The sequence below is a fragment of the Vicia villosa genome, linkage group LG1 (assembly GCF_029867415.1).
Source record: "Vicia villosa cultivar HV-30 ecotype Madison, WI linkage group LG1, Vvil1.0, whole genome shotgun sequence".
Lineage (NCBI taxonomy): Eukaryota > Viridiplantae > Streptophyta > Magnoliopsida > Fabales > Fabaceae > Vicia > Vicia villosa.
The window spans coordinates 221,582,195-221,609,240 of record NC_081180.1 but is presented as its reverse complement, the minus strand read 5'-3'; the positions used below and the strand labels follow the sequence as shown (position 1 = coordinate 221,609,240).

General features: G+C 38.1%; 1 protein-coding gene across 2 annotated transcripts; it reads right to left on the bottom strand.

Annotated features, from left to right (window-relative positions):
- Nucleotides 1-27,046, bottom strand: LOC131644890 (heavy metal-associated isoprenylated plant protein 3-like). Of its 2 annotated transcripts, none has more exons than XM_058915501.1 (4): nucleotides 26,580-27,046; nucleotides 1,274-2,475; nucleotides 410-485; nucleotides 1-337 (listed from the first exon to the last, which is right to left on the bottom strand). In XM_058915501.1, exons 2-4 carry the CDS (start codon nucleotides 1,580-1,582, stop codon nucleotides 219-221), a joined length of 504 nt encoding a protein of 167 aa, XP_058771484.1. In that variant the 5' UTR covers nucleotides 1,583-2,475; nucleotides 26,580-27,046; the 3' UTR covers nucleotides 1-218. The 2 variants fall into 2 exon arrangements, with proteins under 2 accessions (XP_058771484.1, XP_058771485.1); XM_058915502.1 differs by having other exon boundaries at nucleotides 1,274-2,260.

The window sequence follows — 27,046 nt, the reverse complement described above, 5'->3', positions numbered from 1 at the left end:
TTAAGATGAAAGTTGTATTAAAAATTACAACAAGAATTAAAATATCATTGAACATTACCCAAAAAAAACCAAGTCAATTGAGTAGGTATCTATGTATCTACCACCAACTATTGAGGACCACAAACACCAACTATTGAGAACCACAAACACAAAGGAAAAATTCAAAGTTCTTCGAATCTATCTCTGCATCTCCTATCATTCCTTATGAGTGAAGTGCTTTAACTCCAAAGCTCAGCCTTTTCCACCTTTGAAATACTATCAACAACTTCCACCGGAGAAATGTGCCCCATCACTGTCACCCTCTTAGACTCTACAACCATACTGAATGATGTAACTCCTGTTACATATCTCAAATATTAATCAATGCTATATATACATTAATAGTAATAATGGATTTTCAATATTATACCTTCCATCTTAGAGATATGTTTTTTCACTTTTCCAGCACATCCTTGACAATGAATCGCAACCCGCATCACAACCACCTACAATCACATGCAATCTTAAATATTTTGATGTACTATTACATATCAATGTCACTGCAATCAGATGTCTCTACGAATTGAGTTGGATTAACGGGAATATGATTATGACTCTTATGACATTTTATTTGGGTTCAGGGAAAAAACCAAATGGCTTAGCTTTTATTAATACCATTTGTACTATTAAAATAAATATTATGTTTCTCTACAGAATATGCATGAGACATGGTCAAGTAATATTCATGTGAAATTTTGGAATTTTTACAAATGACAAAGATAAGGAGGACAAAAAATGGAGATAATAATTTGTTTCTTTGCAGAATCCACATGACACTAATTGGTGTGGTACAGTCCTAGGTAAACTAGTGTCAATTCAAGAGTTATAATGGAATAATAGTCTAGTAAACTTGTTTCTTTGCGTAATCCACATGACACTAATTGTTTTAACCATAACTAGTGTCAATTCAAGAAAAAAAATTCCAACTAGTCGTGAATATTCTATTAGACAAATCTTTATTGTCATGCCATTAACTTGTGGTGCAGTAAACAGACAAATCATGGTTTTAAATTGCACTTCACGATTATTGCGGCAATATAGAGTTTTGAGGTCTATGTAACAACATCAAAAATAAAGTATTTTGAACGTATTGGCATCATTTTATAGTAGTATAAAGGTTTATAGTAATACTACAACTAGGGATTAAAACCATGATACAAGTATTGTAGACGAGAACAAATGAAATTTGCATTGTATTTAACCTAGTGAAATAGAAAATGTGAACTTAACAAACCTGAAAAACATTATTTGTTGGTGTTTTCTGAAGTTCTCTTGGTTCAATAGCTTGATAATTTTGATTCTTCACCGAGTTCTCTCTAAGCATGATCTTCGGGGCAGGATTGGACATAGGAGACTCAACAGATTTGGAATATTTGGCAAAGTTGATGATTCTTGTATCATCAAGAGTAACACTCTTTTCAATCCTCTTAGGTACAACAACAGAACGAGGATCACGTGTGTTCATACACACTGCTGTTGAGGATTGAGAATGGCACATAAAACCTCTTCTCATTTTCTTGTTACTTGTTTTCAAACTCATCATAACTTTTTTTTCTAACACACACTTCACAAATGAAGAGTTTTAAAAGGGGAAAGTATATGAAAAGGTGCATAAAAAGGGCAAGGTTTGTAAACAAGAAAAAAGGGTATTGTGAGAGAATGAGAGAAAGTGACAATAGAATAGAAGAGAAGAGAGATCAATGCTGAAAATTTCTAACTATAGGTTACTGCTGTTGTAAAAATAGTTGTCATTTTGTCTAATAAAATTTATGTATATAGTGTGATATAAAAAGTGCCCAAAATCTTGTCATTTTCATGGTTAATGCTTAGAAATTGACCTATATCTTTTTTTATGTGAGTAAAAATGAATACTGAGTGATGCATTAGGATGAAAGTTTATAATTTAACAACTAAGAAAGTAATATTTATCTATAATAACAAAAAACAAAAAAAAACAATTATTTCTCCTATCTAGGGGTATCACTGAAGTAATACAAATACAAACAAGAACCTGATATGAGTAAGATCAGGAAGCTAATGTTACTTGCCTTGAACAAAAAGGTGGAGTATTCATTAACCAAGACCAAGGGATTTTGGGTACAGTGATAAAAAACTGAAAATATTGTTGGATGAGAATTAATGATGAAAGGAGGATATACTGACACATAGAAATGTCATGTTTCAAAGGTTGAGTCCCTCTTATGACACTGATGAATCAATACTGTTTCATAAAGACATAAGAAAATAGAAACATACATAACAATCATCAAAATTCAACTCAAAATCCAACTCAATCTAGTTAATTACTCGGGCAAAGAACCAGTTTATTCCTTTCAACCTTTCTCTAGGTATATCAAATCCAACTAAAAAATGAAACTAATTGATAATAATTATTGACCCCTGAATCGAACACATCCTTCTTATCGTTTCTTATTGCTGCAATTGAGAGAGAGAGAGAGAGAGAGAGAGAGGGGTCGGATCTGAGCGAATTTAATGGTTTCTCAAGAAAGGGTTAAATCTGTTAGAATATTTCCAGCTGCAAATTATTATGCATTAGGTTATTAATTAATTAATTAATAGAGTCTATTATTTCCCTTTAAATTAGAATTAGTCAAAGTCTGTTACTTTGTGCTTGCAGCACGTTTAGGAGTGGGCTAATGGTCAGTTAGAATTAGCCTAAAATTGTGGAAAGGTTGTTTAGCTTGTGGCTATTTATTCTGTCATTGAAATTCAATAAAAATTGTCAGTTTACTTCAAGATATTACACATTGTGGTATCAGAGCAAGGAACAAACTGTAACCTAAAAAAAAAAGGTCATTGAGAGGATTTTCATCATGACTGAGAATAGTCATTTTGCACAGGTATGCCTACCTAAGTTTGACGGTGATTACGATCACTATAGCTTGTTGATGGAGAACTTGCTCAGATCTAAAGAGTTCTGGGGAGTTGTCACTGATGGTTTCACTGAGCCGGCGCAGGGAGATACGCTTACTCCTGCTCAAACAAAGGCGCTGGAGGATATGAGGCTGAAGGACTTCAAAGCAAAGAATTATCTTTATAATTCAATCGACAGGACTATTCTGAAGACTATCACCAAGAAGAGTACTGCCAAAGAATTGTGGGATTCTATGAAGAACAAATATCAAGGCAATGCAAGAGTCAAGAGAGCACAACTGCAGACTCTTAGGAGAGATTTTGAAGTGTTGGAAATGAAAGATGGTGAGTCAGTGAATGACTATTTTGGAAGAGTCATGGTGGTGGCAAATGCTATGAGGAATTGTGGTGAAACAATGGATGATGTGAAGGTGGTTGAGAAGATTCTTCGCACCCTAACAGAGAGATTAAATTATATTGTCTGCTCTATAGAAGAATCAAAAGATATTGACACCCTCACGGTTGATGCACTTCAGAGTTCATTGTTGGTACATGAACAGAAATTCAACAGGAAGAGTGGTGAAGATGATCAGGCCTTAAAAGCTACTCATGACTATGGTGGCAGAGGTGGAAGAGGAAATGGTAGAGGAAATTTTCGGGGCAGAGGAAGAGGTAGAGGAGGAAGGCCCTGGAATCGTGATAGAGTGGAGTGTTTCCATTGCCACAAACTCGGACACTTCAAAAATGAATGTCCTGATTGGAATGCTCAAGCAAATTATTCCAATGCAGGATATCATCATGATGATATGACAGAGGAAGTGCTCCTTATGGCGACTATTGAAGAAGTGCAAAGCAAGAATGAAGAAGTGAGCTTAATGGTTTATGGAGATCAAAGCTTTGAGAGTCAGCAAAACTGGTGGTTCCTAGATTCTGGATGCAGCAATCACATGAGTGGAACCAAGGAATGGTTTGTCACTCTTGATGAGAAATTTAGGCGATCTGTCAAGTTGGGAAATGGCGACAAACTTGAAGTTGTAGGCAAAGGCAGTGCAAGGCTGGTAACAGAACAAAAGGTGCTTGTGGTTCAGGATGTTTTCTATGTACCCGATTTGACAACAAATCTGCTTAGCGTTGGCCAAATGCAGGAGAAAGGACTCACCTTTCTTATCAAGAACAATGTATGCAAAGTCTTTCATGAGGAGAAAGGGCTTTTACTGCAAATCAAAATGAAGACTAACAGAATGTTTGTGCTTCACACTATGCCAAAGAAAAGTGATAAAAGAAGCTTAGATCAATGTTTGCAAATTACCGGTGCCAAGGAAGATTTGTTGACTCTATGGCATCGTAGATTTGGACACTTGAGCTATCAAAATTTAATGAAGTTAGAGAAGAAGAAGCTTGTTACAGGTTTGCCCAAGCTAACAGGAAATTCTGAAATTTGCTCAACATGTATGGTAGGGAAGCAGCAGAGAAAGGCTTTTCCAAAGCAAAGCAAGTGGAAATCCACTCAGAGGTTGCAGCTGCTTCATGCAGATCTGTGTGGCCCTATCACTCCTCAATCAAGCAGCGGGAAGAGGTACGTTCTTACCGTGATTGATGATTTTAGTCGAAAGCTATGGGTTTTTTTCTTGAAAGAAAAATCAGAAACATTTGATGTTTTCAAGAAATTCAAGACTCAAATTGAGAAGGAGTCGGGGTCTTCCATTACATGTCTTAGAACAGATAGAGGAGGAGAGTTTACTCTTACAGAGTTCCAAGACATGTGTGCTAAAGAGGGAATCAGAAGGCAGCTCACTACAGCTCTCACTCCGCAACAGAATGGAGTAGCAGAAAGAAAGAATAGGACCATTATGAATATGGTCAGATGCATGATGAAAGATACCAAGGTACCTACTATTTTCTGGCCTGAAGCAGTTTCCTGGACAGCCTACATTCTCAACAGAAGTCCCACAGTTGCTAACAAGGATAAAACTCCTCAAGAACTTAGGACAGGTAATCCACCTTCAGTCGAGCATTTTAAAGTTTTTGGATGTGTTGCTTTTGTACATGTTCCAGATCAGCAAAGGAAGAAACTTGATGATAAGAGTTGGAGAGGTTTCTGTTTCGGAATGTCTCAAGAATCAAAGGCATACAGACTGTACAATCCCAACACTAAAAAGGTGGTTGTTAGTCGAGATGTTAGCTTTGATGAGCAGAAGGGATGGGATAGTGAGCTTGAAAGTAGTTCTGCATCAGCAACACTGATATGGGAAGGATGTAATGATGAAGTTTGTGATTCAGATGCAGATGACAGTGAGGAGGAAAGTAATCAGAGTCCTACAAATGAAGGGGAGGATCACCTTGTGCAGAATGAGCCAAATGTGACTGCTACAGATTTGGAACCGAGGCAAAGGAGACTTCCTGCGTATTTGGAAGACTATGACCTCAGTTTCAGTCAAACAAATCTATGTGCTATGCTAGCTTCGGCAGAGGATCCTTTATTTTTTGAAGATGCGGTGAAGGAGGAGAAATGGAGAATTGCTATGAAGCAAGAAATTCAAGCAATTGAGAAGAATAATACATGGCATCTTACTGAGCTTCCATCCGGTGTGAAGCAGATTGGGGTGAAGTGGTTGTTTAAAACAAAGTTGAAGGAGAATGGGAGTGTTGATAAATACAAAGCAAGATTGGTTGTGAAAGGGTACGCTCAGAAGGAAGGTATAGACTACACTGAAGTCTTTGCTCCTGTGGCTAGGTGGGACACAATTAGAGTCTTCCTAGCTTTTGCTGCATACCATGGCTATCCTGTTTGTCAGCTGGACGTGAAGAGTGCTTTCTTATACGGTGAGCTTGCCGAGGATGTTTATGTGGAGCAACCACAAGGGTTTGTGGTTGCTGGGGAGGAATCAAAGGTCTATAAGCTTAAGAAAGCACTTTATGGGTTAAAACAAGCTCCAAGAGCTTGGTACAGTAGAATCGAGAAATACTTTCTCAAGGCTGGTTTTGAAAGGTGCACATACGAGCACACACTATTTATCAAAAGGAAGGGAGCTCATGTGTTGCTGGTAAGTGTATATGTGAATGATGTGATGTACACCAGCAATACTACTTCATTATTGGAAGAATTTAAGTCATCAATTAATGCTGAGTTTGAAATGACGAACTTAGGAAAAATGAGGTATTTTCTGGGTGTGGAGGTATTTCAAAGTAAGGAGGGAATATTTATCAGTCAACAGAAGTATGCAAAGGAGATTCTGGAAAGATTTCAGTTGCTGGACTGCAATTTGTTCATAATCTGATGGTACCCGGTGTTAAATTATCTGTAAAAGGTGATAGTATCTCTGTTGATGCAACTCAATACAAGCAGTTCATTGGCAGTCTGTTGTATATCACAGCCACAAGGCCTGATATAATGTATACAGTTTGCTTGCTAAGTAGATATATGCAAGCCCCAACAAGACAACACATGTTAGCAGCAAAGAGAGTTCTCAGGTATCTAAAGGGGACACTCACTTATGGTATATGGTACAAGAAAAATGCAGGGAATGGGTGTCTATTGGGTTACACAGACAGTGACTATGCAGGTGATGTGGATGATAGGAAAAGTACGAGTGGGTATGTGTTCTTTCTAGCAGGAGGAGCTATTTCATGGGCTTCTAAGAAGCAGCCTGTCGTCACTCTCTCCACAACAGAGGCAGAGTTCGTTGCAGCATCTCAATGTGCTACTCAGTGTGTGTGGTTGAAGAGAATTCTGGAGGTAATGGGATGGACATCAAGTGTGAAAGAAGGTACAAAGATCTGGTGTGACAACAGTTCCACAATTAAGCTTTCTAAGAATCCTGTTCTCCATGGAAGGAGTAAACATATTGATATAAGGTTTCACTTTCTAAAAGACTTAGTTAGAGATGGCATAATAGAATTGGAGCACTGTGGAACACATGAACAAGTTGGTGATGTGATGACTAAGGCAGTCAAGTTGGATATTTTTCAGAGACTCGGAGGAAAGCTCGGCATGCGTGACTTAGCAGAGTTCAATCTAGAGGAAGTGAACTGAAGATCTTGGATGAAGAGGCTTCAGTTCAGGGGAGGATGTTAGAATATTTCCAGCTGCAAATTATTATGCATTAGGTTATTAATTAATTAATAGAGTCTATTATTTCCCTTTAAATTAGAATTAGTCAAAGTCTGTTACTTTGTGCTTGCAGCACGTTTAGGAGTGGGCTAATGGTCAGTTAGAATTAGCCTAAAATTGTGGAAAGGTTGTTTAGCTTTGTTAGACGCTGGCCTAAGGATCTAGAAGGGGGGTGAATAGATCTCACAGAGTTTTTCGGAGTTAATTGAACTTTAAACGAAAGCGGTTCTGAATCGACTCGCGTCTATTCCGAACCACTATTGAAACGATTGTATATGTGTTAAAACCACTAAATGGCTTGAGATAAACGATAAGAGAATACCCTATAGAATCAATATGTCGCTCTAATGAAAATCGATTAACTTCTTATATGATGAACGATGTTTACAATGTAGTAATAGTGAAAGAAGCAAAAACACAAACACTTGGTGATAATGATCAAATTGATAGTGATTCAATGTGTGATGAATTGTGATGTTTATACAAGTTCTTAATTCACAATTTTAACACTTGAATCGTTTCAATTTGCTATTATAACCAAATATGAACAGAACGTAAATGAAAAGATAAAAGCAACAAGAACACGATATTTGTTTAGGCAGTTCGTCGATCGTCCTCGCTACGACTACGTCTGCCCCCAATTCCAAACTGAAATTGGGAAATCTTCCATTAATGTTGAAAGCAGTTTATACAAAGAAGATAACAAAACGATAAACAATAAACCAAATTTGTCGATCCTTTGAATCTTCTTCCCCCTTAATCTTGAGTCAGATTAAGGTCTTCCAAGAGCTTCACTTTGATCCCTTTCTGCAGTGTCTTGAATTGCTCGAACACTTGTTCTTCAATCTTCACACTCAGCTGGATCCTTGATGAAGCTTCTTGATAAAAACCCCCAAAATTCACCTATCTTGGAGGACAAAACCCTCAGATTTTATTCACCAAAAACCCCACAAATCTTCACCCACTAGGAATCTTCAATTCCGTTCCATGGACGTTATCGAACTCGATCACTAACCCTCAACACAAGAATGATTATGTGTAATTGTGTTGGAGATGACGAAGAACGAAGATGAGAAGCCTTTGTGTATCTTTCAGTTGTTGGTTTTAAGAAGCAATAATGAACCTTGGACAATATATATGAGAGCTTATCAGTTGGAGCAGAGAAAACCAGAAATTTTGGGATTTTTGATCAGATAGGTCGACCTCTTGTAGTGCTTAGGTCGACCTAACAGAGCTGCATATCCTTTGGATGTCATTTGTTCCCAGTTAGGTCGACCTGTTAAAGAAGTAGGTCGACCAGAATCCACTTCAGATGCGTTTTGGGGACCTTTCCTCAGATTAGGTCGACCTAGTTGTTGTGTAGGTCGACCTAGCAGAATGATATGTAAATTTCTTCATTTTAGGTCGATCTGTGTTGGGAGTAGGTCGACCTGACTGCTGTTTTTCTGAGTTCCTCTTATTTTGCTTGTGTTGAGTCGACCTATATGCATAGTAGGTCGACCTGCTCTGTCATGAGTGACCAATGCTTGCTTTTCTTTGAGTTCTTCTGCTTATGCCTTGTTGCTTGTATGCTTGTTGAGTTTGCCATGAATCAAAAACATCTTTGTGAGATGTGGTCTTGTATTCACATACTCCCCCTTTTTGATGATGGCAAACCGGTAGTAGAAGCTTTGGCACTAAGTGGTAAAAGCTCCCCCGTACACTCAGCTGAGCTCCCCCGTACACTCAGCCTCTATCTCCCCCTTTGACAACATCAAAAGAGATACAAGAAAACAGAAGAGGAGAGTAACAAGAGAAACATAGATAAAACGCTAGCATTCATAGTATAATAGATAAAAGGTAGATAGTGATAACATGAGAGCCAAACATGTTTAAAGGTACACTTTAACATACATGATAATCCAAGAGATTAACAAAAAAAGGCACAGTACGACATTATGTAAGAATATAACATAATGATAATGAAATGAAATGCAATAATATGATGATATGATGGAGAATGCATCCTAACGCCTGCCCCTTCTTCCTCTTCCTCTTTGAAATGTATGAGGACGATCCTCTTCAACTTGTTCCAACAAATCAAGCACAGATAGATTGAGATTGTTGAAGCTTTGGCTTATGTTGGCATGACGATGCAATGCCGTTTCCTCAAACTGATTCTGTCTTAGAGTCGAGTTGGAGGCAAAAGTCTCAAAATCGCTTTTGTGGTCTTGAACCAAGCTGTACAACGATTGATATTGTCGTTGTTGTTCGTCATAGCGATCTTGTTGGAGCTGTTGCATTTGTTGGAATTGGAGCTGTTGTGTGTCGAAGTGTTGTTGTTGTAGGAGTTGCATATTCTCTAACATGGAAATGATGTTGGTTTGATCCGGCGGAGGCGGAGCCGTGTATCCCCAAGGGATATCCTCTTGTTGTGGAGGAACATATGTCCAATTTGCATCCGTATCTTGTGCAACATCTTCCATGTGATGATCATCATCATTTGCATTGTCTTCATCAAGTCCTTCTTCTTCATTACCTGCATTGTTTCCAAACTCCGTGGGATCATCATAATTGTAAATAACCTTCCCGGTTCCCTTTTGAATGAGATACTAGGTTTTCCTAACTGGATTCCAATGGTATCCCATAAGAGTCAAGGTGGTTTATGAGAATTCTTGAGATTGGTGTATGCTGATGTAGTGTAAGTGATCAAGCCGCATGCCAAAATGATTGACAATTGTTTGAATGATTGATCCATAACACAGGGTTGTAGTTTTCTGTTGGACCTCATGAAACTTAGCAGCTAGGAAGTAAGGCCAATGTATACGCGTTCTGTTTTGCAGCAGATACATGAGCACAACTTCATTCCTTTCAATTCTTGAGTACCCTCCTGCTCTTGGTCGAATGATTCTTGAGATGACCCAATTTAGGAGCCTAGGATCTCGCTTCAGGTGACCGGCTGTTATTGTTTCATTAGGTTTGTCAAAGACGGAAGGGTCTTTGAGGATAGATTTCATGTAGGCCACATGGTCATAGTTTCCCGGTACATCCCCGTCTTCCATACATAATTCATCACCTAAAATTTTGAGACCAAAGATACTAATCCAAGCCCGTTTGTCAACAACATGCGACCTATAGCCCATTTTGAATCGGAAATTACAACCATCCCCTTTTGTAAATCCTGCATAGAAAGCCCTGACGGTATTTTCACAGTACGGAGTATCACATTGCACTAAGGGATGAATATTTTGATGTTCAATCAAAGCAGCGACATCGGGGATATGCATGTTTTTGACAAGATTTGGATCATAGGTATATTGCTTAACAATTTTTCTTTTCATCTGCCATTTCTCAAAATTTTCCCTACAATCAGGATGAACAAGAGCACTTACCGGTTGAGTTGATGAACCAGAGGCAATTTCCTTTCCCTTTCTTGATTTTGGAGGCATGGTTGTTGAGTAGTAGAGTGAGAGAGATGATTTGTGACAGATTTTGTGCTTGAGGAATTAGGGTTGGCCGTACAAGTGATATGCAAATGAGCAAAAGAGGTAAAGGAAATGGTTATGTATGAAAGGATATGGGTCGGGTCGACCAACAGACCCACTTTTGGAAATTTTTGACGCAGTAGGTCGATCTAATGTAGAGCTTGGTCGACCTAACAGGAAGGCTGTTAAAAAATGGCAGTTTAGGTCGACCTAAAAGAAGGGTAGGTCGACGTAACTGGGAGTTTTAACAACATTTCTGAAAGAAGACTTGGTTAGGTCGACTCAGAGACATATTAGGTCGACCTAAATCCCAAAAATTTTGAAAATGCTCTATATATGATGTGTTTATGCCTAGTTACTTGATGTATGTTTATAATATGATATGCTATGATTGATGATGAAGCACATACATGAGTACGAGAGATATATGAATGAAGTCACTATAAGCATGTTAATTGATAGCATATTATAGTCATCAATAATATTTTTGGAAGTGAACAACAACCACGTTACCGCCTTCTCAATATGTAGGTGTCACCGTTTAGTGGAAGCCTTTAGTCATTGTGGAATGATGCCTGGCTTGATAATGAACTACCTTTACACTAAGAGAAATGTTAGCTTGAGAACAACCAATATATAGATATAAAGTAAAGGAATAACTTTAAGAGAAAACAAATGTAATTAGCCCAAATTAGAGATATCGAGTATCCCTAATTCCCTACGAATGTTGAAGTATTGCTCCGTTGCTAGAGGTTTTGTGAAGATGTCAGCTAGTTGCTTCTTGCTTTCTACATGTTCAAATGTAACGTCTCCTTTCTCTACATGATCTCTTAGGAAGTGATGCCTTATTTCAATATGCTTGGTTCGTGAGTGTAAGACAGGATTTTTACTCAAGTTTATGGCACTTGTGTTGTCGTACATGATAGGTATACGATCAAGCTTAATACCAAAGTCAAGAAGTTGTTGCTTGAGCCATAATATTTGCGCACAGCAGCTTCCGGCAGCTACATATTCTGCCTCAGCAGTAGATAATGCAACCAATACTTGTTTCTTGCTATGCCAACTTATCAACGAATTTGAGAATAGATGACATGTTCCACTGGTGCTTTTTCTATCGGATTTGCAGCCAGCAAAATCTGAGTCGGAGAATCCTACCAAATAGCACTCATTTCCCTTTGGATACCATAGGCCATATGTAGTAGTTCCGCGTAAATATCTCAGAATTCTTTTGACAGCTTTTAAGTGAGATTCTTTTGGACAAGATTGATATCTTGCACACATACACACACTAAACATAATGTCTGGTCTTGAGGCAGTAAGATACAATAGTGAACCTATCATGCCTCGGTACAATTTCACATCAACCTCTTTACCTTTCTCATCTTTGTCTAGGTTAGTATTTGTTGCCATAGGTGTGTCAATCTCCTTCGCTTCACTCATTCCAAATCTTTTGAGCAGCTTTGTACAGTATTTAGTTTAACTTACAAACGTTCCATGACTGAGTTGCTTCACTTGTAGGCCAAGGAAGAAATTTAGCTCACCCATGAGACTCATCTCAAATTCACTCTGCATAAGCTTAGAAAAATCTTTGACAAGTTTTGCATTAGTAGATCCAAATATAATATCATCTACATAAACTTGGACTAAGAGAACATCTTTATCTTTTCTTTTAATAAAGAGAGTAGTGTCAACTTTACCCCTAGAGTACCCTTGACTAAGAAGAAATTTGCTCAAACGTTCGTACCAAGCCCGAGGGGCTTGTTTAAGACCGTATAGAGCACGTTTCAGCTTATAAACATGAGTTGGATACATGTAATTCTCAAAGCCGGGTGGCTGAGCAACATAGACTTCTTCATTTATATAGCCATTTAGAAAAGCACTTTTAACATCCATTTGGAATAGTTTGAAGTCTTTAGAACACGCATAGGCAAGTAAGAGACGAATAGCTTCGAGACGTGCTACAAGAGCGTATGTCTCTTCATAATCAATACCTTCCTCTTGATTATAACCTTGGGTAACTAATCTAGCTTTGTTTCTAGTAATAACGCCGTTTTCATCAAGTTTGTTACGAAAAACCCATCTAGTGCCTATTACTTGATGATCTCCCGGATGAGGGACTAAGTCCCAAACATCATTCCGTTTAAATTGGTTTAATTCTTCTTGCATGGCCATTAGCCAATGCTCATCAAGTAATGCGTCCTTAGCATTTTTCGGCTCAACTTGTGAAACAAAAGCAAAATGATGACAAAATTTACTTATCTTTGAGCGTGTTGTAACGCCCTTTGAGATGTCTCCTATTATGTTGTCAATTGGATGGTCTTTCACATTTGTCCAGGCCTTAGGAAGTTCTTCATTGTTTGAGATGCTTTCCTTTTCATTTTCATCATGAGACTCATCTTTCTCTTTCTCAGCATCTTTATTTACAATATTTTCATTCTCATCTTCCTTATCTTGGACAATGTCTTCAGTGGATGGACGTGCACCATTAAACAAAAGACCTTTCTCGACATATTTTGTATAAGATTCATCAAAAGACACGTGTACTGACTCTTCTACTATAAGTAATCTTTTATTATATACCCGATATGCTTTGCTAGATTGTGAGTAACCAAGGAAGATGCCCTCATCAGCTTTAGCATTGAATTTGCCAAGATTATCCTTACCATTGTTCAAGACAAAACACTTGCAACCGAATACATGGAGATGAGATACATTTGGTTTTATACCTTTTAGTAATTCATAGGGAGTTTTGTTCAGTATAGGACGTATTATTATCCTATTCAAAACATAACATGCGGTGCTAATCGCGTCAGCCCAGAAATACTTAGGTAGACTACCCTCATTCAGCATTGTTCTTGTCAACTCCTCTAGAACCTAATTTTTACGTTCAACCACACCGTTTTGTTGTGGTGTTCTAGGAGCTGAAAAGTTATGATCAATTCCATGTTTATCACAGTATTTTTCAAAAAGATAGTTTTCAAACTCTCCACCGTGATCACTTCGAATTGCAACTATTTTGGTGCTCATTTTATTTTGACATAATCTTGCAAATTGTGTGAAAGCTGGAAAAGTTTGATCCTTACTAGGTAGAAAGATTGTCCAACAAAATCTAGAGTAATCATCGACAATGACAAAACCATAGATGTTTCCACCTATGCTTTTAGTCCTTGAAGGGCCAAAAAGATCCATGTGAAGTAGTTCAAGAGGGCGTGATGTTGAAACCACGTTCTTTGATTTAAAGGAGATTTTTGTTTGCTTTCCCTTTTGACAAGCATCACATAGATGATCTTTGAAGGATAGAAAAACACTTAGAAAGGGGGGGGGGGTTTGAATAAGTGTAGCTTTAAAAACTTGACAGATAAAAATAAATTGCACAGTTATTTTTATCCTGGTTCGTTGTTAACTAAACTACTCCAGTCCACCCCCGCAGAGATGATTTACCTCAACTGAGGATTTAATCCACTAATCGCACGGATTACAATGGTTCTCCACTTAGTCAGCGACTAAGTCTTCCAGAGTCTTCTGATCACACACTGATCACTCCAGGAACAACTGCTTAGATACCCTCTAAGACTTTTCTAGAGTCTACTGATCCACACGATCACTCTAGTTACAACCTGCTTAGATAACCTCTAAGACTTTCCTAGAGTATTCTGATCCACACGATCACTCTAGTTCCTTACAACTTAATGTAATCAATTCTAAGAGTATTACAAATGCTTCTTAAAAGCGATAATCACAAACTGTGATATTTCTCTTAACGTTTAAGCTTAATCTCACTAATATATTACAACAGCAATGTAGTGAGCTTTGATGAAGATGAAGATTCTGAGTTTTGATTTGAACAGCGTTTGAGCAAGTTGATTTGAGTTGTTTTTGGTGCAGAATCGTTAACCTTGCTTCTCATCAGAACTTCATATTTATAGGCGTTAGAGAAGATGACCGTTGAGTGCATTTAATGCTTTGCGTGTTCCGTACAGCATCGCATTTAATGTTATACGCTTTTGTCAACTACCTCGAGCCTTGTTCACGCTGTGTCTACTGACGTAGCCTAGAATAGCTTTTAACGTTCCTTTTGTCAGTCAGCGTAGCTTGCCACTTGTACTTTCTTCTGATCTGATGTTTGTGAATACAACATTTGAATATCATCAGAGTCAAACAGCTTGGTGCATAGCATCTTCTGATCTTCTGACCTTGAAGTGCTTCTGAGCGTGATACCATCAGAACTTCAGTGCTTCTGTTCTCTTGTTCTTCTGATGCTTCCATAGACCCATGTTCTGATTCTGCTTCGACCATCTTCTGATGTCTTGCCAGACCATGTTCTGATGTTGCATGCTGAACCCTTTGAGACAAAGCTTCTGAGCGCTGAATTATGCGTACTCTTTATATATTTCCTGAAAAGGAAATTGCATTGGATTAGAGTACCATATTATCTTAAGCAAAATTCATATTATTGTTATCATCAAAACTAAGATAATTGATCAGAACAAATCTTGTTCTAACAATCTCCCCCTTTTTGATGATGACAAAAACATATATAAATGATATGAATTTGCGATCAGAAAGAACAGACGGCAAAAGACAAATTACACAGCTATAGCATAAGCATATGAATATGTCTCCCCCTGAGATTAACAATCTCCCCCTGAGATAAATAATCTCCCCCTGAAATAAATACTCGAAGAACTTTAATAAAAGACTTCCCTGATTATTTCGGTAGAGACGATCATATAGGCTTCTGTCTTTAGAGAATTCATAGCTTCTGACTTCTGCTTCCATTGGACAGCTTCAGAACTAGAATTTCTTTAGATCCCTAGAACACTCACAGCTTCTGATTCCTGCTTCCATCTAGGACAGCTTCAGAACTTGAATTTCTTTGATCTTCTGAACATTCACAGCTTCTGACTTCTGCTTCCATCTAGGACAGCTTCAGAACTTGAATTTCTTTGATCTTCTGAACATTCACAGCTTCTGATTTCTGCTTCCATTTAGGACAGCTTCAGAACTTGAGTTTTCTGGATCTTTAGAACCTTCGCAGCTTCTGATTTCTGCTTCCCTCGGATAGCTTCAGAGCTTTGAATTTCTACCAACATCACTTCATGCTAGATTTGTATCAGAACATTGTTGAATGTACCAGAGCATCATCAGAGCATCTCTACATCCTGAAATGTTACAGAACAAAAACTAAACGACAAAAGTCAGCATGAACGAGTTAGAACATAAAATGTATATTTGAACACATAATATGTATCAGAGCCATATAGGCTAAAATAATGTATCAGAGCAAATAGAATTTTGTCAGATCAAATAGACAAATATGGATCAAATTCTATTATCAGTGCTTCTGATTCATTCTTCTTTCTTGCTTCTGATTTCTGAAGCTTGACAGCACTCAGCTTGCTTCAGTTTCCATGGTTTTGCTTCTTGTGTTTGCTTTGAAGATTCTCTTCACTTCTTTATACCTGCAAAACACTTAAACCATATAGAACTTGCAGTTCTTGTTATACCCAGCAACTGATAGATTTAATCAAATCATTTATCATTTATCTTCTCCCCCTTTTTGTCATAACATCAAAAAGAATATTTCAAAAAATTTAGATGAATAAAACGACAAATAAAAACACTGGAATGTAAAAGACGGAAGGTTTTCATTGATACTCAAAAAAAAAATTACAAGAGAGGAATGCAGGAAAACAGATGCAACAAGGAAATAGAAACTACAAAGACCAAAGGACTAAGATCCTAGCCTACGCAAAATCCGCGCCAGAACATCATGAATCCCGTCAGTGCTTGTAGCTTGCCTTGCCATGAAGGAGCGAAACTCAGCATTGGCTGCTTCTTGCGCGTCCAAACGAGAAGCCAACATAGCTTGATTCTGATGAAGAGTTTCCAAGGTCTCCATCAGAGCTGAGGTTTCACCAGAAGAGGAGGCACCTGAATTTCTGCCAAAAGGGACAGCAATCTCAGCAGGGTGATCTTCTGGGAGATCTTCAGCTTGTGCATCTTCCATTTCCTCATTTGAGTCTGACTCAGAAGTAGCCTTAGCATATTCTGGTTCAGGCAGCTCAGAAGTTCCATCTTCCAACGCTTGAAGAATAGCTGCTAGGTTTGTTGGAGGAGTAGGACCAGCAACTTCAGCACGATAAACCACTACTGGAAAGACCATGTGAGGTGCTTTTTCAGAAGGGTTCATTCTGAACCAGTTGAACAGCCACTGAAAATCTCCAGTTAGCACAGGAAACCATGGTTTCCACACCACGATGTCTCTGCAGAGATTTTCTTCTTCCAACTCATCTGCAGGTATCTTCTTCTCAAGAACACTTCTGTTCCCGATGAGATGGTGACGGCTGCTTTCACCAGCTTCCAGCCGAAGACCACGAATACCAGGAGCTTCAGACATGATCCTTCTCTGAGTGTCTGTTGCCCTATCCAGAAAATCCTGACGAAAGGTATCCCAAAGGTTGTTTGTGGCATACTCATCCAGATGGTTAAGGTGAGCAGCACCCAGAATCTCCAACCAGCCATTTACATCAGAATGTAAAAGCTCCAGATATGATTGAGTGGTAGGGGTTGGAGGGTTGACGGTGAACCTGGAGTCGGGAAGAACAACACTATAGGGATTAGGTGTTCTGGTGGGAAAAGGGTGTGAGAGAGATGAAGAAATATCTGATGGAAGGGTTGAAGGAGAGGAGATATCAGATGGTGAAGAAGGTGGTTCCGAGAGGATGAATGAGGAGGAAGAGGTGGTGGAGGTCTTTGAAGAGGGAGGTGATTGAGGGGTACCGTCAAGGGGTTGATACACTTTGAGAGGGTCATAGGTGATCCTTACTCTTTTTGGTTTGGTCTCTGGTTCAGCAGTTGCCTTTCTCTTTTGTTTCCGATCATTATCTTGATTCCCAGAGCTTGACGATGGATTCATGATGGATTTTCAGATATTGGAAACAACTAGGGTTTATGATATGAATGCAAAGAGAGAGAGAACGAAAAAGAAACTGTATGCAAAGTGAGAGAAATATAAGAGGGAAAAGAAACGTTTGAAGAATATAAAAAGAAAACTGAAAGGGAGTTAATGATGAAAAGCATTTAATGTTACGTGACATGAGGAGAGATAATAAAGACAAAAGACGTGATTTGCACAGTTACCTAAGTAGACGTCCCCTCAACTGCACGCACGCTTGTCCAGGAGTAGTGAACACGTGTTTACCATCTGGATAGCCAGTTACAGCTGTTTTGCTTTTAAAGAGATTCCATATATAAGAATTTCTCATCTTCTAATTCTGGGCTTGTTTCTGAAGACTCATTTTGTACCAATTATATTGAATCCATCTGGTCTAGGAACAAGATCCCAAACATCATTCCTTGTAAACTGATTCAGTTCTTCTTGCATAGCAATTATCCAGTCTGGATCTTCTAGAGCATGATCAACAGAAGTTGGCTCGATCAAAGATACAAGACCTAATTGACAATCTGCATTGTTCTTAAGGAATGCTCTTGTTCTGATTGGATCATCCTTCTTTCCAAGAATGACATCTTCTGAATGACCAGAAATGAGTCTGGATGATCTCCTGACAGATGGTTCTTCAGAAATGCTTAAATTCTCCAGAGAAGCTGATACTTGATCTTCCGATTCTTTGCTTCTGAGAGGTTCTGCTTCTGATGCGTTGCTTCTTGGCTCAACAACTTCTGATATATCAATATCACAATCTGCAAAATTATCAAACTGCTTTGGTTTTTCAGAACCAAGCTTATCATCAAACCTGATATTGATTGATTCTTCTACAATCAATGTTTCAGTATTGTATACCCTGTAGCCTTTTGAGCGTTCAGAATATCCAAGAAGGAAACACTTTTGAGCTTTGGAATCAAACTTACCAAGATGATCTTTAGTGTTCAGAATAAAGCATACACATCCAAAAGGATGGAAATATGAAATGTTGGGCTTTCTATTCTTCCACAATTCATAAGGAGTCTTATTAAGAATAGGTCTGATAGAGATTCTATTCTGAATATAGCATGCAGTGTTTATTGCTTCTGCCCAGAAATGCTTAGCCATATTGGTTTCATTGATCATGGTTCTGGCCATTTCTTGTAGAGTCCTATTCTTTCGTTCTACAACTCCATTTTGCTGTGGAGTTCTAGGACAAGAGAAATCATGGGCAATACCATTTTCTTTGAAGAATTCTTCAAAGGATCTGTTCTCAAATTCACCACCATGATCACTTCTGACCTTTATGATTTTACATTCTTTTTCAGATTGAATCTGAATGCAGAAATCAAAGAACACTGAATGAGTCTCATCCTTGTGTTTCAAGAATTTTACCCATGTCCAGCGGCTATAATCATCAACGATGACTAATCCATATTTCTTCCCTCTGACAGATGCTGTTTTGACTGGGCCAAACAGATCAATGTGCAAGAGTTCTAATGGCCTTGAGGTAGAAACAACATTCTTAGACTTGAATGCAGGTTTGGAGAACTTGCCCTTCTGACATGCTTCACAAAGAGCATCTGATTTGAATTTCAGATTAGGGAGTCCTCTGACAAGATTCAGTTTGTTAATCTGAGAAATCTTTCTCAAACTAGCATGACCTAATCTTCTGTGCCAGACCCACTGCTCTTCAGAAACAGACATAAGACAAGTCACCTTCTGACTCATAAGATCTTGCAGATCTGTCTTATAAATGTTGTTCTTCCTCTTGCCTGTAAATAGGATTGAGCCATCCTTCTGATTTACAGCCTTGCAAGACTCTTGATTAAAGATTATATCATAACCATTGTCACTCAATTGACTGATAGATAAGAGGTTATGTGTTAATCCTTCTACAAGAAGTACATTAGAAATGGAAGGAGAGTTACCAGACTTTATAGTTCCAGAGCCAATTATCTTGCCCTTCTGATCTCCTCCAAACTTGACTTCTCCTCCAGACTTAAGCACCAGGTCTTGGAACATAGACCTTCTTCCTGTCATGTGTCGTGAGCATCCAGAGTCCAGGTACCATGACATGTTGTGCTTTGTCCTTTTTGCAGTCAAGGATATCTGCAATAGGAATAATCTTATCCTTAGGTACCCACATCTTTTTGGGTCCTTTCTTGTTAGATTTTCTCAAGTTCTGATTGAACTTGGGTTTAACATTGTAAGCAATAGGAGGAACAGCATGATAATTCTTAATGTGAGTTCCATGATATTTCCTAGGTTGTGTCACATGTTTTTTGGTGTGTGTTATGTGAAAACTTTGAGCATGTGAAGTGTGCCTAATATCATGGGAGTGGCCATACTTGAACTGATCATACAATGGCTTGTATGTGAATTTCATTTCATCAACAGGTTCAAGTTTGTATGGGGTTTCACCCTCAAAACCAATGCCAACTCTTTTGTTTCCAGACACAGCATATATCATAGAAGCTAGCTGACTTCTGCCAATACTTCTAGATAAGAACTTCCTGAAACTTAAATCATATTCTTTCAGAATATGGTTTAGACTAGGAGTGGATTTTTCTGAATCAGAAGGAGATCCAACATTATTGGATAATTTTAAAAGTTTTTCTTTTAATTCAGAATTCTCCGACTCAAGCTTCTTTGTTTTAAATTCAAATAGCTTTTTCAGCTTTTTGTATTTGAGACTAATCTGAGACTTGAGTTCCAGAAGTTCAGTTAGACCGGAAACTAACTCATCTCTAGTAAGTTCAGAAAATACCTCTTCAGAATCTGATTCTGATGTAGATTCTGATCTGTCATCTTCTGTCGCCATCAGCGCACAGTTAGCCTGCTCATCTTCAGAGTCTGAATCATCTTCTGACTCATCCCAGGTTGCCATAAGACCTTTCTTTTTATGAAACTTCTTCTTGGGATTTTCCTTCTGAAGATTTGGACATTCATTCTTGAAGTGTCCAGGCTCATTGCATTCATAGCACATGACCTTCTTCTTGTCAAATCTTCTGTCATCAGACGATTCTCCACGTTCAAATTTCCTTGAACTTCTGAAGCCTCTGAACTTCCTTTGCTTGGTCTTCCAGAGTTGATTTAGCCTTCTGGAGATCAAGGACAGTTCATCTTCTTCTTCAGATTCTGATTCTTCAGGATCTTCTTCTCTAGCCTGAAAAGCATTAGTGCATTTCTTGATATTGGATTTTAATGCAATAGACTTACCTTTCTTTTGAGGCTCATTTGCGTCCAGCTCTATTTCATGACTTCTCAAGGCACTGATAAGCTCTTCCAGAGAAACTTCATTCAGATTCTTTGCAATCTTGAATGCAGTCACCATAGGACCCCATCTTCTGGGTAAGCTTCTGATGATCTTCTTTACGTGATCAGCCTTGGTGTATCCCTTGTCAAGAACTCTCAATCCAGCAGTAAGAGTTTGAAATCTTGAAAACATCTTTTCAATGTCTTCATCATCCTCCATCTTGAAGGCTTCATACTTCTGGATTAAAGCTAGAGCTTTAGTTTCCTTGACTTGAGCATTTCCTTCATGAGTCATTTTCAAGGACTCATATATGTCATAGGCCGTTTCCCTGTTAGATATCTTCTCATACTCAGCATGAGAGATAGCATTCAGCAAAACAGTTCTGCATTTATGATGATTCCTGAAAAGCTTCTTCTGATCATGATTCATTTCTTTCCTTGTCAGCTTTACGCCTCTGGCATTTACTGGATGTTTGTAACCATCCATCAGAAGATCCCATAGATCACCATCTAGACCCAGAAAGTAACTTTCCAGTTTATCTTTCCAGTATTCAAAGTTTTCACCATCAAATACTGGTGGTCTAGTATAACCATTGTTACCATTGTATTGCTCAGCAGAGCCAGATGTAGATGCAGGTGGATCTGTTGGAATTTCACCAGCCATCTTTTACTGAAGTGTTTTTCTCTTCCTGAATCTTTTCTAAACACGGTTAAGTGCTTGCACCTTAGAACCGGCGCTCTGATACCAATTGAAGGATAGAAAAACACTTAGAAAGGGGGGGGGTTTGAATAAGTGTAGCTTTAAAAACTTGACAGATAAAAATAAATTGCACAGTTATTTTTATCCTGGTTCGTTGTTAACTAAACTACTCCAGTCCACCCCCGCAGAGATGATTTACCTCAACTGAGGATTTAATCCACTAATCGCACGGATTACAATGGTTCTCCACTTAGTCAGCGACTAAGTCTTCCAGAGTCTTCTGATCACACACTGATCACTCCAGGAACAACTGCTTAGATACCCTCTAAGACTTTTCTAGAGTCTACTGATCCACACGATCACTCTAGTTACAACCTGCTTAGATAACCTCTAAGACTTTCCTAGAGTATTCTGATCCACACGATCACTCTAGTTCCTTACAACTTAATGTAATCAATTCTAAGAGTATTACAAATGCTTCTTAAAAGCGATAATCACAAACTGTGATATTTCTCTTAACGTTTAAGCTTAATCTCACTAATATATTACAACAGCAATGTAGTGAGCTTTGATGAAGATGAAGATTCTGAGTTTTGATTTGAACAGCGTTTGAGCAAGTTGATTTGAGTTGTTTTTGGTGCAGAATCGTTAACCTTGCTTCTCATCAGAACTTCATATTTATAGGCGTTAGAGAAGATGACCGTTGAGTGCATTTAATGCTTTGCGTGTTCCGTACAGCATCGCATTTAATGTTATACGCTTTTGTCAACTACCTCGAGCCTTGTTCACGCTGTGTCTACTGACGTAGCCTAGAATAGCTTTTAACGTTCCTTTTGTCAGTCAGCGTAGCTTGCCACTTGTACTTTCTTCTGATCTGATGTTTGTGAATACAACATTTGAATATCATCAGAGTCAAACAGCTTGGTGCATAGCATCTTCTGATCTTCTGACCTTGAAGTGCTTCTGAGCGTGATACCATCAGAACTTCAGTGCTTCTGTTCTCTTGTTCTTCTGATGCTTCCATAGACCCATGTTCTGATTCTGCTTCGACCATCTTCTGATGTCTTGCCAGACCATGTTCTGATGTTGCATGCTGAACCCTTTGAGACAAAGCTTCTGAGCGCTGAATTATGCGTACTCTTTATATATTTCCTGAAAAGGAAATTGCATTGGATTAGAGTACCATATTATCTTAAGCAAAATTCATATTATTGTTATCATCAAAACTAAGATAATTGATCAGAACAAATCTTGTTCTAACAATCTTTTGAAAACTTCATTTTAGGTAAGCCGATTACTTAATCTTTTGTGACAACTTTATTAAGTAAGTCAAAATTTATATGGGCGAGACGTCTATGCCAAAGCCATGAGTCTTCGCCTATAGCAACTAGACACTTGGTACTAGACTTGGATACCTCATCCAAGTTTAGCATATAGATGTTGTTTACTCTTAAGCCATTAAACATAATATCTCTCTTCTTAGTATGTTCTATTGTACAGCCAGAATTTGTAAACATTACTTTAAAATCTTTGTCGCACAATTGACTTATACTTAAAAGATTATGCTTAAGGCCTTCTACTAGCAGTACATCAGTTATAGTAGTGGTAGAGGGGTTACCTACACTTCCTTTACCAAGTATGGCTCCTCGATTGTTATCTCCATAGGTGACATACCCCTTTTTCTTTGCGTGAAACTCAACGAAAAGAGATATGTCTCCCGTCATGTGTCTTGAACATCCGCTATCAAGGAACCACAACCTTTCGGCAATGTCAAGACACTTTTCCTGCAAAATTAATTTAGAGAGGGAGGTCCCCAATTTTCATTGGGTCCTTGATAGTGAGTACATAATTTGTTGCACTTGGGCAACCATTGGAATACTCCTTTAGGAACTAAAATCCTCCTAAATTTGCATTTTTCAATGGTATGACCCTTTTTGCAACAATAATGACAGGTAATATGATGAGAATATGCTGTCTTGCTAGTTGATACTTTTGGTACAAAAGTGTATTTACTATATAAAGGAGTATACGATCTTTTGAACTTATTTGGATCAACCGCAAAAGTCACTTTTGGTTGTAGAGCCTTGTCTAATTTGGCTTTTAGATCTCTTACTTCTTTTTGCCAAATGTGACATGTCTCACAACCAAACCATGATGTAGGATCTATTTCAACTTTATCCTTTTGAATGTCTAGCATAGATTGTTTTAAAGCTTCCATATCCTTTTCGGTTTTCTCAACTTTTGATTCAAGATATGAAAAGATTTTCTTATTTGAGGCCAAAAGTTTGAAAGCTTCAATTGCATCTCTATGTAATTCTTCAAAAGCAAGTTTTAGTTGAGAATGAGATACCTTATCTATGAGTTCAAGTTTAAGATGACTTACAGCTTTCTTTTTCTTGTGTTGATGAGACATAAGGCATAAGTTTGCTGATTCTTCTTCATCGCTTGATGAGCTTTCACTAGATGAATCACTTTCCCATGCTATGTAGGCTCTTTTAGATTTGTTATGACCTTTGCTTTGGTTCTTCTCTTTTTCCTTCTTAAGATATGGACAATCCGGTTTGTAGTGACCGACTTTCCCACAATTAAAGCAAGGGCCTTTGATTTTTCCTTTGTTGTTGTCATCTTGTTTGAACTTGTTTGATTGCTTTCTATAGTTGATCAAGCCTTTGTCAGAATGTTTTGCTCCATTTTTCTTTAGATATTTGTTGTATCTTCGCACAAACAGTCCCATTTCCTCATCATCGGAGTCTTCGTCATCACTTGTATCACTATCCTCTAGCTCTTGTCTTGAGGTCTTGGAACTTGAAGCCTTTAGAGCTATTGACTTCTTCTCTACCTCTTTCTCCATGTTCTTCTCTTTCTTTGCCCTTTTCTCATGCATGTCAAGGCATTTAAGGTGTTGTTCATGTTCCTCTAGTTTACCAAAGAGAGTGGTAATGTCTAAGGTGTTTAGATCATTTGCTTCCTTTATTGCTGTAACCTTGGGTTGCCATTCCCTGTTCAAACATCTTAAGATTTTGTTAGTAGCAACTGCATTGGAAACAGGTCTATCAAGAGAATTTAAACGATTTTTCAAGTGAACGAATCTCTTCTGCATGTTTTCGATGGATTCACCATCTTCCATGTGGAAGAGTTCAAATTCTTGAGTTAACGTATTGATTCTAGCTAGTTTGACATCATCCGTTCCCTCGTGGGCAACTTGCAATGTGTCCCACATAGCTTTAGCGGATCTACAATGGGAAACGAGATAGTATTCATCAACTCCTAGAGCTGAGATTAGAATGTTTCTCGCTTTCCAATCGTATCCATATCTCTTTTCATCTTCAGCATCCCAAGTATTTTCTGGTTTTGGAACAACTGCACCAGCTGCATTTGTCATGGTGATCTGAAAGGGACCATTGACAATAGCTGTCCAGATGTTCCTATCAATTGCATTGATGTGGACACACATACAATCCTTCCAATAGCCATAGTTTTCACCGTTGAAAACTGGAGCTCTATTGTGAGCCCCTTTAGGTCCGGAAGCCATCTTTCCAATAAGTGTTTCACGTAGCACGGAATAAACCAGAGCTCTTGATGCCACTTGTTAGACGCTGGCCTAAGGATCTAGAGGGGGGTGAATAGATCTCACAGAGTTTTTCGGAGTTAATTGAACTTTAAGCGAAAGCGGTTCTGAATCGACTCGCGTCTATTCCGAACCACTATTGAAACGATTGTATATGTGTTAAAACCACTAAATGGCTTGAGATAAACGATAAGAGAATACCCTATAGAATCAATATGTCGCTCTAATGAAAATCGATTAACTTCTTATATGATGAACGATGTTTACAATGCAGTAATAGTGAAAGAAACAAAAACACAAACACTTGGTGATAATGATCAAATTGATAGTGATTCAATGTGTGATGAATTGTGATGTTTATACAAGTTCTTAATTCACAATTTTAACACTTGAATCGTTAATCAATTTGCTATTATAACCAAATATGAACATAACGTAAATGAAAAGATAAAAGCGACAAGAACACGATATTTGTTTAGGCAGTTCGTCGATCGTCCTCGCTACGACTACGTCTGCTCCCAATTCCAAACTGAAATTGGGAAATCTTCCATTAATGTTGAAAGCAGTTTATACAAAGAAGATAACAAAACGATAAACAATAAACCAAATTTGTCGATCCTTTGAATCTTCTTCCCCCTTAATCTTGAGTCAGATTAAGGTCTTCCAAGAGCTTCACTTTGATCCCTTTCTGCAGTGTCTTGAATTGCTCGAACACTTGTTCTTCAATCTTCACACTCAGTTGGATCCTTGATGAAGCTTCTTGATAAAAATCCCCAAAATTCACCTATCTTGGAGGACAAAACCCTCAGATTTTATTCACCAAAAACCCCACAAATCTTCACCCACTAGGAATCTTCAATTCCGTTCCATGGACATTATCGAACTCGATCACTAACCCTCAACAGAAGAATGATTATGTGTAATTGTGTTGGAGATGACGAAGAACGAAGATGAGAAGCCTTTGTGTATCTTTCAGTTGTTGGTGTTAAGAAGCAATAATGAACCTTGGACAATATATATGAGAGCTTATCAGTTGGAGCAGAGAAAACCAGAAATTTTGGGATTTTTGATCAGATAGGTCGACCTCTTGTAGTGCTTAGGTCGACCTAACAGAGCTGCATATCCTTTGGATGTCATTTGTTCCCAGTTAGGTCGACCTGTTAAAGAAGTAGGTCGACCAGAATCCACTTCAGATGCGTTTTGGGGACCTTTCCTCAGATTAGGTCGACCTAGTTGTTGTGTAGGTCGACCTAGCAGAATGATATGTAAATTTCTTCATTTTAGGTCGACCTGTGTTGGGAGTAGGTCGACCTGACTGCTATTTTTCTGAGTTCCTCTTATTTTGCTTGTGTTGAGTTGACCTATATGCATAGTAGGTCGACCTGCTCTGTCATGAGTGACCAATGCTTGCTTTTCTTTGAGTTCTTCTGCTTGTGCCTTGTTGCTTGTATGCTTGTTGAGTTTGCCATGAATCAAAAACATCTTTGTGAGATGTGGTCTTGTATTCACAAGCTTGTGGCTATTTATTCTGTCATTGAAATTCAATAAAAATTGTCAGTTTGCTTCAAGATATTACACAAAATCATTGGGAGAAACCCTAAATCTTCTATTAGAAAATGGATATATAGATAGAAACTAACCTTAATTAAAATGAATCAACGTACAGAGGATTGCGGACGGCAAGCGCATGATGGTGAGCGGAGGTTAGCAGGGAAAGGAATGAGCCACAAGAGAGGTGTCTGAGAAGGCAGAGCAAAGTAGCGCTTTTCAAACCTCCCAGCATTAACTCAACAAGCTGCTGCGACTTCAACTTCCGCCATTGTTGTATTGGTTCTGAGCTTTGATTGCTTCTGTTAGGTTTCCCAATTTCATCCATTTAAAAAATGAATGAAAAGAAACTTCTATTTTTTTAATTAAAAATAATAATTTAAAATAAATTGAGAGTTAGGACAAATATGCAATTATAAAATGATATGGGTAAAAATTAAAAACTAAAATGTATTGATGACATGACAAATGAAATAAATAACAACCAATCTATGAGAGACATGTCAAGTGGGTAAAGTTACCCAACATTTTAAGTTGGGTAATGAAGTAGGACTCAAAA

Coding starts and splice junctions, on each gene's coding strand:
- LOC131644890 (XM_058915501.1), bottom strand. CDS start 1,582: ATGATGAGTTTGAAAACAAGTAACAAGAAAATGAGAAGAGGTTTTATG. Junction 486..1,273: donor CAACAAATAATGTTTTTCAG/GTTTGTTAAGTT, acceptor ATGTGATTGTAG/GTGGTTGTGATGCGGGTTGC. Junction 338..409: donor ACATATCTCTAAGATGGAAG/GTATAATATTGA, acceptor GATATGTAACAG/GAGTTACATCATTCAGTATG.